The sequence below is a fragment of the Salmo salar genome, chromosome ssa26 (genome assembly GCF_905237065.1).
Source record: "Salmo salar chromosome ssa26, Ssal_v3.1, whole genome shotgun sequence".
NCBI lineage: Eukaryota > Metazoa > Chordata > Actinopteri > Salmoniformes > Salmonidae > Salmo > Salmo salar.
Genome location: NC_059467.1, coordinates 37,852,429 through 37,870,504, shown reverse-complemented (window position 1 = coordinate 37,870,504; position 18,076 = coordinate 37,852,429). Strand labels below are relative to the sequence as shown.

Genomic DNA, 18,076 nt, shown 5'->3' with positions numbered 1-18,076 from the left:
GTATACACACTCACTAGACTATATACACACACCGTATACACACTCACTACACTATATATACACACCGTATACACACTCACTACACTATATACACACACCGTATTCATAAACACTAGACTATATACACACACCGTATACACACTCACTAGACTATATACACACACCACATACACACTCACTAGACTATATACACACACCGTATACACACTCACTAGACTATATATACACACACTAGACTATATATACACACCACATACACACTCACTAGACTATATACACACACCGTATACACACTCATTAGACTATATATACACACCGTATACACACTCATTAGACTATATATACACACCATATACACACTCACTAGACTATATATACACACCGTCTACACACTCACTAGACTATATATACACACCGTATACACACTCACTAGACTATATATACACACTCACTAGACTATATATACACACACCGTATACACACTCACTAGACTATATATACACACCGTATACACACTCACTAGACTATATATACACACCGTATACACACACACTAGACTATATATACACACTCACTAGACTATATATACACACACCGTATACACACTCACTAGACTATATACACACACCGTATACACACTCACTAGACTATATACACACACCGTATACACACTCACTAGACTATATATACACACCGTATACACACTCACTAGACTATATATACACACTCACTAGACTATATATACACACACCGTATACACACTAACTAGACTATATATACACACCGTATACACACTCACTGGACTATATACACACACCGTATACACACTCACTAGACTATATATACACACCATATACACACTCACTAGACTATATATACACACACCGTATACACACTCACTAGACTATATACACACACCGTAAACACACTCACTAGACTATATACACACACCGTATACACACTCACTAGACTATATATACACACCACATACACACTCACTAGACTATATATACACACCGTATACACACTCATTAGACTATATATACACACACTGTATACACACTCACTAGACTATATATACACACTATACACACTCACTAGACTATATATCACACACCGTATACACACTCACTAGACACACTGAATAATAACTCATCCAGAACGCCGCAGCCCGTCTGGTGTTCAACCTTCCCAAGTTCTCTCACGTCACCCCGCTCCTCCGCTCTCTCCACTGGCTTCCAGTCGAAGCTCGCATCCGCTACAAGACCATGGTGCTTGCCTACGGAGCTGTGAGGGGAACGGCACCTCCATACCTTCAGGCTCTGATCAGGCCCTACACCCAAACAAGGGCACTCCGTTCATCCACATCTGGCCTGCTCGCCTCCCTACCTCTGAGGAAGCACAGTTCCCGCTCAGCCCAGTCAAAACTGTTCGCTGCTCTGGCACCCCAATGGTGGAACAAGCTCCCTCACGACGCCAGGACAGCGGAGTCAATCACCACCTTCCGGAGACACCTGAAACCCCACCTCTTCAAGGAATACCTGGGATAGGATAAAGTAATCCTTCTAACCCCCCCCTTAAAAGATTTAGATGCACTATTGTAAAGTGGTTGTTCCACTGGATATTATAGGTGAATGCACCAATTTGTAAGTCGCTCTGGATAAGAGCGTCTCCTAAATGACTAAAATGTAAATGTAAAAAATGTATATATACACACCGTATACACACTCACTAGACTATATATACACACTCACTAGACTATATATACACACACCGTATACACACTCACTAGACTATATATACACACCGTATACACACTCACTAGACTATGTATACACACCGTATACACACTCACTAGACTATATATACACACTCACTAGACTATATATACACACACCGTATACACACTCACTAGACTATATACACACACCGTATACACACTCACTAGACTATATACACACACCGTATACACACTCACTAGACTATATATACACACCGTATACACACTCACTACACTATATACACACACCGTATTCACACTCACTAGACTATATACACACACCGTATACACACTCACTAGACTATATACACACACCACATACACACTCACTAGACTATATACACACACCGTATACACACTCACTAGACTATATATACACACCATATACACACTCACTAGACTACATATACACACACTGTATACACACTCACTAGACTATATATACACACTCACTAGACTATATATACACACACACCGTATACACACTCACTAGACTATATATACACACCGTATACACAATCACTGGACTATATACACACACCGTATACACACTCACTAGACTAAATATACACACCATATACACACTCACTAGACTATATATACACACACCGTATACACACTCACTAGACTATATACACACACCGTATACACACTCACTAGACTATATACACACACCGTATACCCACTCACTAGACTATATATACACACAGTATACACACTCACTAGACTATATATACACACCACATACACACTCACTAGACTATATACACACACTGTATACACACTCATTAGACTATATATACACACCGTATACACACTCACTAGACTATATATACACACCGTATACACACTCACAAAACTATATATACACACTCACTAGACTATATATACACACACCGTATACACACTCACTAGACTATATATACACACCGTATACACACTCACGAGACTATATATACACACCGTATACACACTCACTAGACTATATATACACACTCACTAGACTATATATACACACACCGTTTACAAACTCACTAGACTATATACACACACCGTATACACACTCACTAGACTATATACACACACCATATACACACTCACTAGACTATATATACACACCGTATACACACTCACTACACTATATACAGTGCCTTGCGAAAGTATTCGGCCCCCTTGAACTTTTCGACCTTTTGCCACATTTCAGGCTTCAAACATAAAGATATAAAACTGCAATTTTTTTGTGAAGAATCAACAACAAGTGGGACACAATTATGAAGTGGAACGAAATTTATTGAATATTTCAAACTTTTTAACAAATAAAAAACGGAAAAATTGGCCGTGCAAAATGATTCAGCCCCCTTAAGTTAATACTTTGTAGCGCCACCTTTTGCTGCGATTACAGCTGTAAGTCGCTTGGGGTATGTCTCTATCAGTTTTGCACATCGAGAGACTGACATTTTTGCCCATTCCTCCTTGCAAAACAGCTCGAGCTCAGTGAGGTTGGATGGAGAGCGTTTGTGAACAGCAGTTTTCAGTTCTTTCCACAGATTCTCGATTGGATTCAGGTCTGGACTTTGACTTGGCCATTCTAACACCTGGATATGTTTATTTGGGAACCTTTCCATTGTAGATTTTGCTTTATGTTTTGGATCATTGTCTTGTTGGAAGACAAATCTCCGTCCCAGTCTCAGGTCTTTTGCAGACTCCATCAGGTTTTCTTCCAGAATGGTCCTGTATTTGGCTCCATCCATCTTCCCATCCATTTTAACCATCTTCCCTGCCCCTGCTGAAGAAAAGCAGGCCCAAACCATGATGCTGCCACCACCATGTTTGACAGTGGGGATGGTGTGTTCAGGGTGATGAGCTGTGTTGCTTTTACGCCAAACATAACGTTTTGCATTTTTGCCAAAAAGTTCGATTTTGGTTTCATCTGACCAGAGCACCTTCTTCCACTTGTTTGGTGTGTCTCCCAGGTGGCTAGTGGCAAACTTTAAACGACACTTTTTATGGATATCTTTAAGAAATGGCTTTCTTCTTGCCACTCTTCCATAAAGGCCAGATTTGTGCAGTATACAACTGATTGTTGTCCTATGGACAGAGTCTCCCACCTCAGCTGTAGATCTCTGCAGTTCATCCAGAGTGATCATGGGCCTCTTGGCTGCATCTCTGATCAGTCTTCTCCTTGTATGAGCTGAAAGTTTAGAGGGACGGCCAGGTCTTCGTAGATTTGCAGTGGTCTGATACTCCTTCCATTTCAATATTATCGCTTGCACAGTGCTCCTTGGGATGTTTAAAGCTTGGGAAATCTTTTTGTATCCAAATCCGGCTTTAAATTTCTCCACAACAGTATCTCGGACCTGCCTGGTGTGTTCCTTGTTCTTCATGATGCTCTCTGCGCTTTAAACGGACCTCTGAGACTATCACAGAGCAGGTGCATTTATACGGAGACTTGATTACACACAGGTGGATTCTATTTATCATCATTAGTCATTTAAGCCAACATTGGATCATTCAGAGATCCTCACTGAACTTCTGGAGAGAGTTTGCTGCACTGAAAGTAAAGGGGCTGAATAATTTTGCACGCCCAGTTTTTCAGTTTTTTATTTGTTAAAAAAGTTTGAAATATCCAATAAATTTCGTTCCACTTCATGATTGTGTCCCACTTGTTGTTGATTCTTCACAAAAAATTACAGTTTTATATCTTTATGTTTGAAACCTGAAATGTGGCAAAAGCTCGAAAAGTTCAAGGGGGCAGAATACTTTCGCAAGGCACTGTACACACACCGTATTCACACTCACTAGACTATATACACACACCATATACACACTCACTAGACTATATACACACACCACATACACACTCACTAGACTATATACACACACCGTATACACACTCACTAGACTATATATACACACCATATACACACTCACTAGACTATATATACACACACTGTATACACACTCACTAGACTATATATACACACTCACTAGACTATATATACACACACACCGTATACACACTCACTAGACTATATATACACACCGTATACACAATCACTGGACTATATACACACACCGTATACACACTCACTAGACTATATATACACACCATATACACACTCACTAGACTATATATACACACACCGTATACACACTCACTAGACTATATATACACACACCGTATACACACTCACTAGACTATATATACACACTCACTAGACTATATATACACACTCACTAGACTATATATACAGACCGTATACACACTCACTAGACTATATATACACACCGTATAAACACTCACTAGACTATATACACACACTGTATACACACTCACTAGACTATATATACACACAACATATAAACACTCACTAGACTATATATACACACACACACACTGGACTATATATGCACACCGTATAAACACTCACTAGACTATATATACACACCGTATACACACTCACTAGACTATATACACACACCGTATACACGCTCACTAGACTATATATACACACTCACTAGACTATATATACACACTCACTAGACTATATACACACCGTATACACACTCACTAGACTATATATACCCACACCGTATACACACTCACTAGACTATATATACACACTCACTAGACTATATATACACCCACCGTATACACACTCACTAGACTATATACACACACCGTATACACACTCACTAGACTATATATACACACACCGTATAAACACTCACTAGACTATATATACACACCGTATAAACACTCACTAGACTATATACACACACCGTATAAACACTCACTAGACTATATACACACACCGTATACACACTCACTAGACTATATACACACTCACTAGACTATATATACACACAACGTATACACACTCACTAGACTATATACACACACCGTATACACACTCACTAGACTATATACACACACCGTATAAACACTCACTAGACTATAAACACACACCGTATAAACACTCACTAGACTATATACACACACCGTATAAACACTCACTAGACTATATACACACTCCGTATACACACTCACTAGACTATATACACACACCGTATACACACTCACTAGACTATTATATACACACACCGTATACACACTCACTAGACTTTATATACACACTCACTAGAGTATATATACACACACCATATACACGCTCATTAGACTATATATACACACCACATACACACTCACTAGACTGTATACACACACCATAAACACACTCACTATACTATATACACACACCATAAACACATTCACTAGACTTTATATAAACACCATATATACACTAACTCACACCACAGTGTCACTCCCACACAAATCCCTCACACATTCACATCCTTGTACAAAGCTCCACATTGATCTGGTACTCCCTGTATCTAGCCTCACATTGAGCTGGTACTGGTACTCCCTGTATATAGCTCCACATTGATCTGGTACAGGTACTCCCTGTATATAGCTCCACATTGATCTGGTACTCCCTGTATATAGCTCCACATTGATCTGGTACTCCCTGTATATAGCTTCACATTAATCTGGTACTGGTACTCCCTGTATATAGCCTCACATTGATCTGGTACTGGTACTCCCTGTATATAGTCTCACATTGATCTTGTACTGGTACTCCCTGTATATATCTCCACATTGATCTGGTACTGGTACTCCCTGTATATAGCCTCACATTGATCTGGTACTGGTACTCCCTGTATATAGCTCCACATTGATCTGGTACTGGTACTCCCTGTACATAGCTCCACATTGATCTGGTACTGGTACTCCCTGTATATAGCTCCACATTGATCTGGTACTGGTACTTCCTGTACATAGCTCCACATTGATCTGGTACTGGTACTCCCTGTATATATCTCCACATTGATCTGGTACTGGTACTCCCTGTATATAGCCTCACATTGATCTGGTACTGGTACTCCCTGTATATAGCTCCACATTGATCTGGTACTGGTACTCCCTGTACATAGCTCCACATTGATCTGGTACTGGTACTCCCTGTATATAGCTCCACATTGATCTGGTACTGGTACTTCCTGTACATAGCTCCACATTGATCTGGTACTGGTACTCCCTGTATATAGCTCCACATTGATCTGGTACTGGTACTCCCTGTATATAGCTCCACATTGATCTGGTACTGGTACTCCCTGTATATAGCTCCACATTGATCTGGTACTGGTACTTCCTGTATATAGCTCCACATTGATCTGGTACTGGTACTCCCTGTATATAGCTCCACATTGATCTGGTACTGGTACTCCCTGTATATAGCTCCACATTGATCTGGTACTGGTACTCCCTGTATATAGACTCACATTGATCTGGTACTGGTACTCCCTGTATATAGCTCCACATTGATCTGGTACTGGTACTCCCTGTATATAGATCCACATTGATCTGGTACTGGTACTCCCTGTATATAGCTCCACATTGATCTGGTACTTCCTGTATATAGCTCCACATTGATCTGGTACTGGTACTCCCTGTATATAGCTCCACATTGATCTGGTACTGGTACTCCCTGTATATAGCTCCACATTGATCTGGTACTGGTACTCCCTGTACATAGCTCCACATTGATCTGGTACTCCCTGTATGTAGCTCCACATTGATCTGGTACAGGTACTCCCTGTATATAGCTCCACATTGATCTGGTACTGGTACTCCCTGTATATAGCTCCACATTGATCTGGTACTGGTACTCCCTGTACATAGCTCCACATTGATCTGGTACTGGTACTCCCTGTATATAGCTCCACATTGATCTGGTACTGGTACTCCCTGTATATAGCTCCACATTGATCTGGTACTGGTACTTCCTGTATTTAGCTCCACATTGATCTGGTACTGGTACTCCCTGTATATAGCTCCACATTGATCTGGTACTGGTACTCCCTGTATATAGCTTCACATTGATCTGGTACTGGTACTCCCTGTATATAGCTCCACATTGATCTGGTACTGGTACTCCCTGTACATAGCTCCACATTGATCTGGTACTGGTACTCCCTGTATATAGCTCCACATTGATCTGGTACTGGTACTCCCTGTATATAGCTCCACATTGTTCTGGTACTGGTACTCCCTGTATATAGCTCCACATTGATCTGGTACTGGTACTCCCTGTATATAGCTCCACATTGATCTGGTACTGGTACTCCCTGTATATAGCTCCACATTGATCTGGTACTGGTACTCCCTGTATATAGCTCCACATTGATCTGGTACTGGTACTCCCTGTATATAGCTCCACATTGATCTGGTACTGGTACTTCCTGTATATAGCTCCACATTGATCTGGTACTGGTACTTCCTGTATATAGCTCCACATTGATCTGGTACTGGTACTTCCTGTATATAGCTCCACATTGATCTGGTACTGGTACTCCCTGTATATAGCTCCACATTGATCTGGTACTGGTACTCCCTGTATATAGCCTCACATTGATCTGGTACTGGTACTTCCTGTATATAGCTCCACATTGATCTGGTACTGGTACTACCTGTATATAGCTCCACATTGATCTGGTACTCGTACTCCTTGTATATAGCCTCACATTGATCTGGTACTGGTACTCCCTGTATATAGCCTTACATTGATCTAGTACTGGTACCCCCTGTATATAGCCTCACATTGATCTGGTACTGGTACTCCCTGTATATAGCTCCACATTGATCTGGTACTGGTACTCCCTGTATATAGTAGCACATTGATTTGGTACTGGTACCCCCTGTATATAGCCTCACATTGATCTGGTACTGGTACTCCCTGTATATAGCTCCACATTGATCTGGTACTGGTACTCCCTGTATATAGCTCCACATTGATCTGGTACTGGTACTCCCTGTATATAGCTCCACATTGATCTGGTACTGGTACTCCTTGTATATAGCTCCACATTGATCTGGTACTGGTACTCCCTGTACATAGCTCCACATTGATCTGGTACTGGTACTCCCTGTATATAGCTCCACATTGATCTGGTACTGGTACTCCCTGTATATAGCTCCACATTCATCTGGTACTGGTACTCCCTGTATATAGACTCACATTGATCTGGTACTGGTACTCCCTGTATATAGCCTCACATTGATCTGGTACTGGTACTCCCTGTATATAGCTCCACATTGATCTGGTACTGGTACTCCCTGTATATAGCTCCACATTGATCTGGTACTGGTACTTCCTGTATATAGCCCCACATTGATCTGGTACTGGTACTCCCTGTATATAGCTCCACATTGATCTGGTACTGGTACTCCCTGTATATAGCTCCACATTGATCTGGTACTGGTACTTCCTGTATATAGCTCCACATTGATCTGGTACTGGTACTCCCTGTATATAGCTCCACATTGATCTGGTACTGGTACTCCCTGTATATAGCTCCACATTGATCTGGTACTGGTACTCCCTGTATATAGCTCCACATTGATCTGGTACTGGTACTCCCTGTATATAGCTGCACATTGATCTGGTACTGGTACTTCCTGTATATAGCCTCACATTGATCTGGTACTTCCTGTATATAGCCTCACATTGATCTGGTACTGGTACTCCCTGTATATAGCTCCACATTGATCTGGTACTGGTACTCCCTGTATATAGCCTCACATTGATCTAGTACTGGTACCCCCTGTATATAGCCTCACATTGATCTGGTACTGGTACTCCCTGTATATAGCTCCACATTGATCTGGTACTGGTACTCCCTGTATATAGTAGCACATTGATTTGGTACTGGTACCCCCTGTATATAGCCTCACATCTATCTGGTACTGGTACTCCCTGTATATAGCTCCACATTGATCTGGTACTGGTACCCCCTGTATATAGCCTCACATTGATCTGGTACAGGTACTCCCCTGTATATAGCTCCACATTGATCTGGTACTGGTACTCCCTGTATATAGTAGCACATTGATTTGGTACTGGTACCCCCTGTATATAGCCTCACATCTATCTGGTACTGGTACTCCCTGTATATAGCTCCACATTGATTTGGTACTGGTACTTCCTGTATATAGTTCCACATTGATCTGGTACTGGTACTCCCTGTATATAGCTCCACATTGATCTGGTACTGGTACTTCCTGTATATAGCTCCACATTGATCTGGTACTGGTACTCCCTGTATATAGCTCCACATTGATCTGGTACTGGTACTTCCTGTATATAGCTCCATTCTTGTGTATTGTATTGTATTCCTCTTGTGTTACTATTTTATTTTGTATTATTATTTTCAAGCTCTGCATCATTGGGAAAGGTTCAGAAGCAAGCATTTCACTGTAAAGTCCACATCAGTTGTATTCAGCACGTGTCATAAATACAATTGAATACTGTATACTGTCTGTTGCCCCATATTTGAGCATTTTGCTGTAAGTTGACATATTTGAGATGCTTTTCTACCGGCAGTATCACAGACACAATGACTATGGGTTGTGCAGTTTGGACGGCTTGCTCTGTATCAGTGGAGACTTTCTGACAAACTGTGTCTGCTCTGCTATCCAAACACCTGTCTGAGAGGCGCCAGAAGAAAATAAAGAAAAGAGAGGGGGAGAGGAGGAGAGAAAAGAGAAGGGGAGAGGAGGAGAGAAAAGACACCTGTGGTCCGTGTGATGTACGTGGGTCCAGGGGGTCTCCTATGACGATACTCTTGGCACTCTCGACGCTGCGGCGTACAAACTCCTCATAGATCTGTTCCTCCACGAAGACACGCGACGCGGCCGTGCAGCACTGGCCCTGGTTGAAGAAGGCTCCCTTTTGGGTCTCCTCCACTGCCAACTGCACTGTTAGTGAACATAGGAGAGATGTTGACGAAGGCTGTCGCCAAATGCCTTAGAGTCCCTCAGAGTAATAACATAACAATTGGCCACATCTTCCCTGAGGGCAAGATTTGGCATGATAAAGACATCATTTTCTGGTTGTAAACTTGGTTTCTGGTCGTATAGACGTCAGATAACAAGATTAGAACCAGGTAAATATGTATTTTTCTGGTCACAAACACATTTAAAAGAAACCCTGTCACTTTACAGCTTGTATACAACCTGACCACGACGTCTTCAGAGACGTCGTAAAGACGTCATTGCAACCAGTTTTGCCCGCTGGGTTATCATGTTATATTATTGATATTTTGGATAGGCTAGGAGCCACGATGACACAATGTCCGTCACGATAACCATCACACAGTTCGCAATCAGTCTCGATCTCTATTGCTTACAGGCGCACTGTTGATCACACACACTGTGTCAAAGGCCTTTCCTCTGCGCCTAGCAGAGCTGCTGTCTTTGTTCTCCCTCTCTGCCTTGTTGGTTTAGTAGAGAGACAGAAACCACATCACTTACAGTCTGAGTCAGCAAAGACAATGCAGGGGTTCTTCCCACCCAGCTCCAGGGTCACTCTTTTCAGATTACTCTTTGCTGCGGCCTGTTTGATCAACTGGCCTACCTGGGGAGACAAACAGGGTGGGGACGGATCACAGAGGGAAGTTATATAACAATGTGTCATATGGCACATTCAGTTCAAACAAATACTTTTTAAAAATGTATATTGGGATTTGATAGGGCACGAGGGACTGGTATCGGTGAGACAGATTGTTAATGAAAGCATGTACTGCATGCCGAAATGAGAGAGATACCAACATTTTTAAACAAGTGTCAAATAAATGTGACATTTATTATAAAACCCTCAGTATATTTCTGAACATTTAGTGTGTTTCTTTTACAATCCTGTACCCCACTTAGCTTTGAAAAATCATTTATTTTCAGCCTTGGGTTCAAATAGTATTTGTTTCCTTTGGATACTTTAGCTGCATTTGATTGAGCTTGTCTGGCACAAAAGTGCAAACCCCGCCTATCTGACACTCCAGGCAGACTACTTGAAAGAAAAATACTACTTGAACCCAGGTCTGTTCATTTGGGAACAGATAGTGAACAGTTACAAAAAAACACAATACTCCAACATTATGCATACTTCCAAACATGCACGTACCTTTGTAGAACCCGTGAACGCCACTTTGTCGATGCCCATGTGGCTAGCAATGGCTGCGCCTGCTGTGGGGCCGAACCCTGGCACGATGTTCACCACTCCGGGGGGGAAACCGGCCTATCATGGCAACCCGACGACGAATGTTAGTGATCAGAACCATGTGCAAGGGAATAAGGTACGCTACTCACTACTTCTTAACCCAGTCAACATGGATGAGTTAAAGATGCATTACACTTTTAAAACCCATGTTGTGGGACATGGTTTCACCTTAACATTAGGCTACTCTTAAGGTCTGGAAATATAGGACAAACTTTCATTTATGAGTGAAATGTCCCTTTAAGGAGCACAGTGTGTGAGTATGAGAGAGTTACTCTGGGAATTTCACCAGGTGCCTTTTATTTTATATATATATATATATAATAAATAAGTATTTTTTTCTATTCAATTTCCATTGTCGTCTTTGATTGGCTGAACAACTCTCATATACCCAATGATTAGAAGCAGAACTCTGGTCTTTCCCTTTAAAAATCATTACTGTCGACATGATAAAAGCTAACTGGCCTAATCACATAAGACCAGGGCTTTTCTCTGGGTATAAAACAGCCCGGGATCATTTGGACTAATGGCCGGTAAGAGAAGCCAAATAGGTTTAAAACCAAATGTCTCATAACCTGCGAGGCACTACTACAGTCTCATTTCATACTGTACACACACACACACACAAAGGCATGCACTGACAAACAAACACACACACATCAGCACACACACACACACATCACACACATCACACACACACACACACACACACACACACACACACACACACACACACACACACACACACACACACACACACACACACACACACACACACACACACACACACACACACACACACACACACACAGTATTGGTGGGGTAATCCCCTGCCTTTGATGTAGGATCTACGTTGAAGACCTTGATATTTGTTCTCCTGAGCCCCAACATGAGGAGCAGAGTAAAGGGAAAGATCAAGATGTTTGTAATAGAGAAGGGAAAAGGAGGGAGTGGAGAGGAGAGGAGAGGAGAGGAGAGGAGAGGAGAGGAGAGGAGAGGAGAGGAGAGGAGAGGAGAGGAGAGGAGAGGAGAGGAGAGGAGAGGAGAGGAAAGGAAAGGAGAGGAGAGGAGAGCAGGGGAGGGGAGGGGAGGGGAGAGGATAGGAGAGATAGAGGAGAGATAGAGGGGAGGAAAGGAGAGGAGAGCAGGGGAGGGGAGAGGAGATATAGAGGAGAGGAGAGATAGAGGGGAGGAAAGGAGAGGAGAGCAGGGGAGGGGAGAGGAGAGATAGAGGGGAGGAAAGGAGAGGAGAGCAGGGGAGGGGAGGGGAGAGGAGAGGAGAGGAGAGGAGAGGAGAGGAGAGGAGAGGAGAGGAGAGGAGAGGAGAGGAGAGGAGAGGAGAGGAGAGGAGAGGAGAGGAGAGGAGAGGAGAGATAGAGGGGAGGAAAGGAGAGGAGAGCAGGGGAGGGGAGGGGAGGGGAGAGGAGAGGAGAAGGGTCTATAGTTTGACCTCAGGTGAGTCTCCTGGTCAACAGACGTAATAGTCAACCTGACTGTTCCAAATAATCAATCAATCTAACACTGACACACCTGACTGTTCCAAATAATCAATCAATCTAACACTGACACACCTGACTGTTCCAAATAATCAACCAATCTAACACTGACACACCTGACTGTTCCAAATAATCAACCAATCTAACACTGACACACCTGACTGTTCCAAATAATCAACCAATCTAACACTGACACACCTGACTGTTCCAAATAATCAATCAATCTAATACTGACACACCTGACTGTTCCAAATAATCAACCAATCCAACACTGACACACCTGACTGTTCCAAATAATCAACCAATCCAACACTGACACACCTGACTGTTCCAAATAATCAATCAATCTAATACTGACACACCTGACTGTTCCAAATAATCAACCAATCTAACACTGACACACCTGACTGTTCCAAATAATCAACCAATCTAACACTGACACACCTGACTGTTCCAAATAATCAACCAATCTAATACTGACACACCTGACTGTTCCAAATAATCAACCAATCTAACACTGACACACCTGACTGTTCCAAATAATCAACCAATCCAACACTGACACACCTGACTGTTCCAAATAATCAACCAATCTAATACTGACACACCTGACTGTTCCAAATAATCAACCAATCTAACACTGACACACCTGACTGTTCCAAATAATCAACCAATCCAACACTGACACACCTGACTGTTCCAAATAATCAACCAATCACAGCCCCTTCAGTCTGCACCATGCTCACCCAGTATAGCTCTTCAGCAACAGAGTTGGAGGCCCCTGTTGTTCCTAAAAGTTTCTCTCACCTCTTTGATGAGAGATCCTAGGTGCAGGGCTGTGAGAGGGGTCTGCTCGGCTGGCTTGATGACCACAGTGTTACCACAGCACAGCGCCGGGGCCACCTTCCACATGAACATCAGCAGGGGGAAGTTCCACTAGGAGACACAAAACAAGTGTATATTTGACAGGCAGGTTGAAAACTTAAAGGGATAGTTCACTCAAAAACGATCTTTTAGTATTTTCTTCATTAGTCCAGTGTTAATATGATCCCTTTATTTGTTGCATGTCAGCAGCCAAGTTTTCAAGATATAGCTCTTTCAGTACAGAGATGTACTGTGATGATTTGATTAGAGAGCAAATCAAGACCGCTGTGCTGTCATCCTATAAAGTGATGATTCAAACAATCTGCTTCGAAAACCTCTCTTCTCTCTGCCCTGTTATTTTCCCTACAGAGAACTTCATGAAATAAATGAACAAATAACCAGACCCTCAAACACAAATTAGACAGCAAACGCGTGTAAGAATCCTAATGTTTACTGTTTAAGCATTGTTAACTTTTACAATGCTTTGGATACAGCCGCCACAATTAGGGATTTTTTGGGATGTGTAACCCAAAATACAAGCTTCCTGTTTTTCCTAAGCGATGACTCATGGTCTGCGTGAGTGCCAGTGGTGCTTTTAGTAATTACACGACGTCCTTCAGTATAAATTTCATTTTGATGATATAATCTCCCATGTCGAACAACAGCCTGCTTGTTCCTTTGTTGCCGGAGCAACATAAGAAGTCATATACTTATGCTAGCAGAGAAAGCCCATCGGCCGCATTCAGTCAGTCAAAATGTAGGAATAGAAATGATACCCCAGTCTGGTCTAGACTCTAGTGAACACGGTGCAATGTGATAGCCTTTACTCTAACCTACATGGACCACTATACCACCCCAAGCTTTCTGACAATGTTATAATCAAAAAGGAAATATGGATGTGTTTTTGGATCTGCAAGGGTACATCCTAAATGACACCCTATTCGCCATATAGTGGGGGTCCCTGGTCATAAGTAGTGCCCTATATAGGGAGCCTGGTGCCATTTGGGACGTAGCCTTAATGTATAGTTGTAAACAGTCATGTTCCTGTAACGGTACACTTCAGTTGGATTTAGAGAGAGAATGCTTTGTGAAGAAAGGTAGAGATTAGGATTAGATTTCCAGTACATGTCCAGGATTTAATTTCACCCTCAGATGGAGTTGAAGTTGGAACCTTAGGTAAAATGCAGTTTACTGCGACCACTTACAAATATTATTTTTAAAGACCAATCCAAACTCAAAGCTTAATTTTTGTATCATTCCAAATAAAGTTGCATTTACCTCAAAATGCACTTTCAAGAAAGATGTTACCTGAGAATATAATGGGATAATTTACTCTAATGCATTCCAAATGGAACCCTATTCCCTATATTGTGCACTACAGCCTATAGTGCTCAGTCAAATGTAGTGCACTATAGCCTATAGTGCTCAGTCAAAAGTAGTGCACTACAGCCTATAATGCTCAGTCAAAAGTAGTGCACTACAGCCTATTATGCTCAGTCAAATGTAGTGCACTATAGCCTATAGTGCTCAGTCAAAAGTAGTGCACTACAGCCTATAGTGGTCAGTCAAAAAGTAGTGCACTATGTAGGTACTAGGGTGCCATTTGGGGCGCAGGCTGATTGAACTATCTGGTTATTGCTGCAGCTCTACTGATCTATGACTGTCAACACGCATGCTAAGAGTTATATTTCTGTATGTGCCAGGGACACGTAATGCCCTTGGTGCTGAGGCACACAACAATATGGTTTTTGGGGTGACAGCACTGACAGTAAAAAGCATGATGAACGGCTCTTGTGTTTGGCACAGAAACACACACACACACACACACACACACACACACACACACACACACACACACACACACACACACACACACACACACACACACACACACACACACACACACACACACACACACACACACACACACACACGCACACTCACGATAACATCCTCCCTTGTCTCTAGAATAAAGGAGAGTATTGGTGCGTCCATCACTATCGTAAATGTCCAACAGTCTGCTGTACTGTAGGCCTGTACTGTATCTGAGTCCCATGGTTATCGTCTGTGGGGATTCTGTTACAGTGAAGGAAAACTCACTGCACTGTACACCTCAGACACTGTACACCTCAGACACTGTACACCTCTGGTCGTTGGGTGGGTGTGTACGCATGCATCTTTCAGTCAATGTAGGTCAAATTGACCACTTCTATTTGCCAAGTCATTGTGTTTAGCTGTTGTACAGCAGTAGCATGTGTTTAGTACTTGTTCACACCCTGCCATCAGATTCTACATGAATTATTATTACAGAGTCACAAACACAAAACACTGGTCTGACTTACTGGGATGATGGCTCCACACACACCTATGGGCTCATGTCTGGTGAAACACATAAACGTGTCATCTGGAAAACAACAACACAACAACAAGAGACTCATTATCAATCTCTCTCCACTCCAAATGACATATTACTTCAGGTTTAGAGTCTGTTTGAATGTGGCATCCTTTCCCATTTATTTAGTTTAAAGTCTGTTTAAATGTGGCATCCTTTCCCATTTATTTAGTTTAAAGTCTGTTTAAATGTGGCATCCTTTCCCATTTATTTAGTTTAAAGTCTGTTTAAATGTGGCATCCTTTCCCATTTATTTAGTTTAAAGTCTGTTTAAATGTGGCATCCTTTCTCATTTATTTAGTTTAAAGTCTGTTTAAATGTGGCATCCTTTCTCATTTATTTAGTTTAAAGTCTGTTTGAATGTGGCATCCTTTCTCATTTATTTAGTTTAAAGTCTGTTTAAATGTGGCATCCTTTCCCATTTATTTAGTTTAAAGTCTGTTTAAATGTGGCATCCTTTCCCATTTATTTTGCTACATCAACCATTTGCATTTTCGAAATGATGGTGAAAAATATCCTTATTAAAGTCTCCATATAAACGGGGAGCACACAGTCATGTTCCTCCTCTGCCCGTCCTAAAAGTCCCTGTGCCTTGCTACTCACATGGCTGAAAGTCCTGTTTAATAGAAGGAAATAGAGCGGGCAGATACAGAGACCCCAATAACCAGACTATTAAGCCTATTGTTTGGAGTGAAATGTCACCCTTGACCTTCTTGGAATGGAGGGGCAATTAAAAGCGTCCCCCATCTCTAACCCCCCCCCTTATAAATAAGTTAAGTTGGAATGTTTATGCGATAGACTTGACCTTAAACTACTCTGTTCAGCAGAATGTACTTACTTGGGGTGTTGTGGGTACTAAAGGTTTGTTAAAACCCTGCACAAACAACTGTTGTTACAACATGTTAGTGTGCCATGTTGCACATGTGTTGCAGCAATTGTTCCACCAATAGTCTACTGTGGTGCAACCAAACTTTTTAGTGCCCTCAACTCTAACAGCACAACTCTTAAGGTAGTCCGACATAAAACAAAGACAGGAAACTGTCTATTATAAAAATACATGTATAATACTGCACAGTAACATGAATTTACACCAACACAAGACATTCCAAAATCCTTTTTCACTACTGTACCACAGTATCTGTGCAACTAAGGTCCACCCTTCTGACATAGCAACTAGCGGGAACAACTTACTCACTCCAATGCTGCCTTAATGACACCCTATTCCCGATATAGTGCTCTACTTTTGGCACCTTTCTTCCTTCCGTGACATTTTGCATGATCCCCCTCCACCTCCACACACGGACATGTCAAAAGCCCAGCTGATAGCCTAGATAACGGGTTCAATCTGACAGTCTCACTCCGGGACTCTGACCTTGTCTTGTTTCTTCTATTGATGTATGTGGTGATTACAGCCAGACAGACTCCTACACAC

The 18,076-nt window shown here is 41.9% G+C and overlaps 1 protein-coding gene across 1 annotated transcript in view; it reads right to left on the bottom strand.

Annotated features, from left to right (window-relative positions):
* Positions 1-18,076, bottom strand: part of LOC106592019 (aldehyde dehydrogenase family 1 member A3-like) — a 59,897-nt gene that overhangs the window by 31,733 nt on the left and 10,088 nt on the right. Inside the window, 5 exon segments of the mRNA XM_045708827.1 lie at positions 10,414-10,598; positions 11,154-11,256; positions 11,800-11,913; positions 14,196-14,324; positions 16,595-16,656. Of these exon segments, the coding sequence (XP_045564783.1) occupies positions 10,414-10,598; positions 11,154-11,256; positions 11,800-11,913; positions 14,196-14,324; positions 16,595-16,656 (593 nt within the window).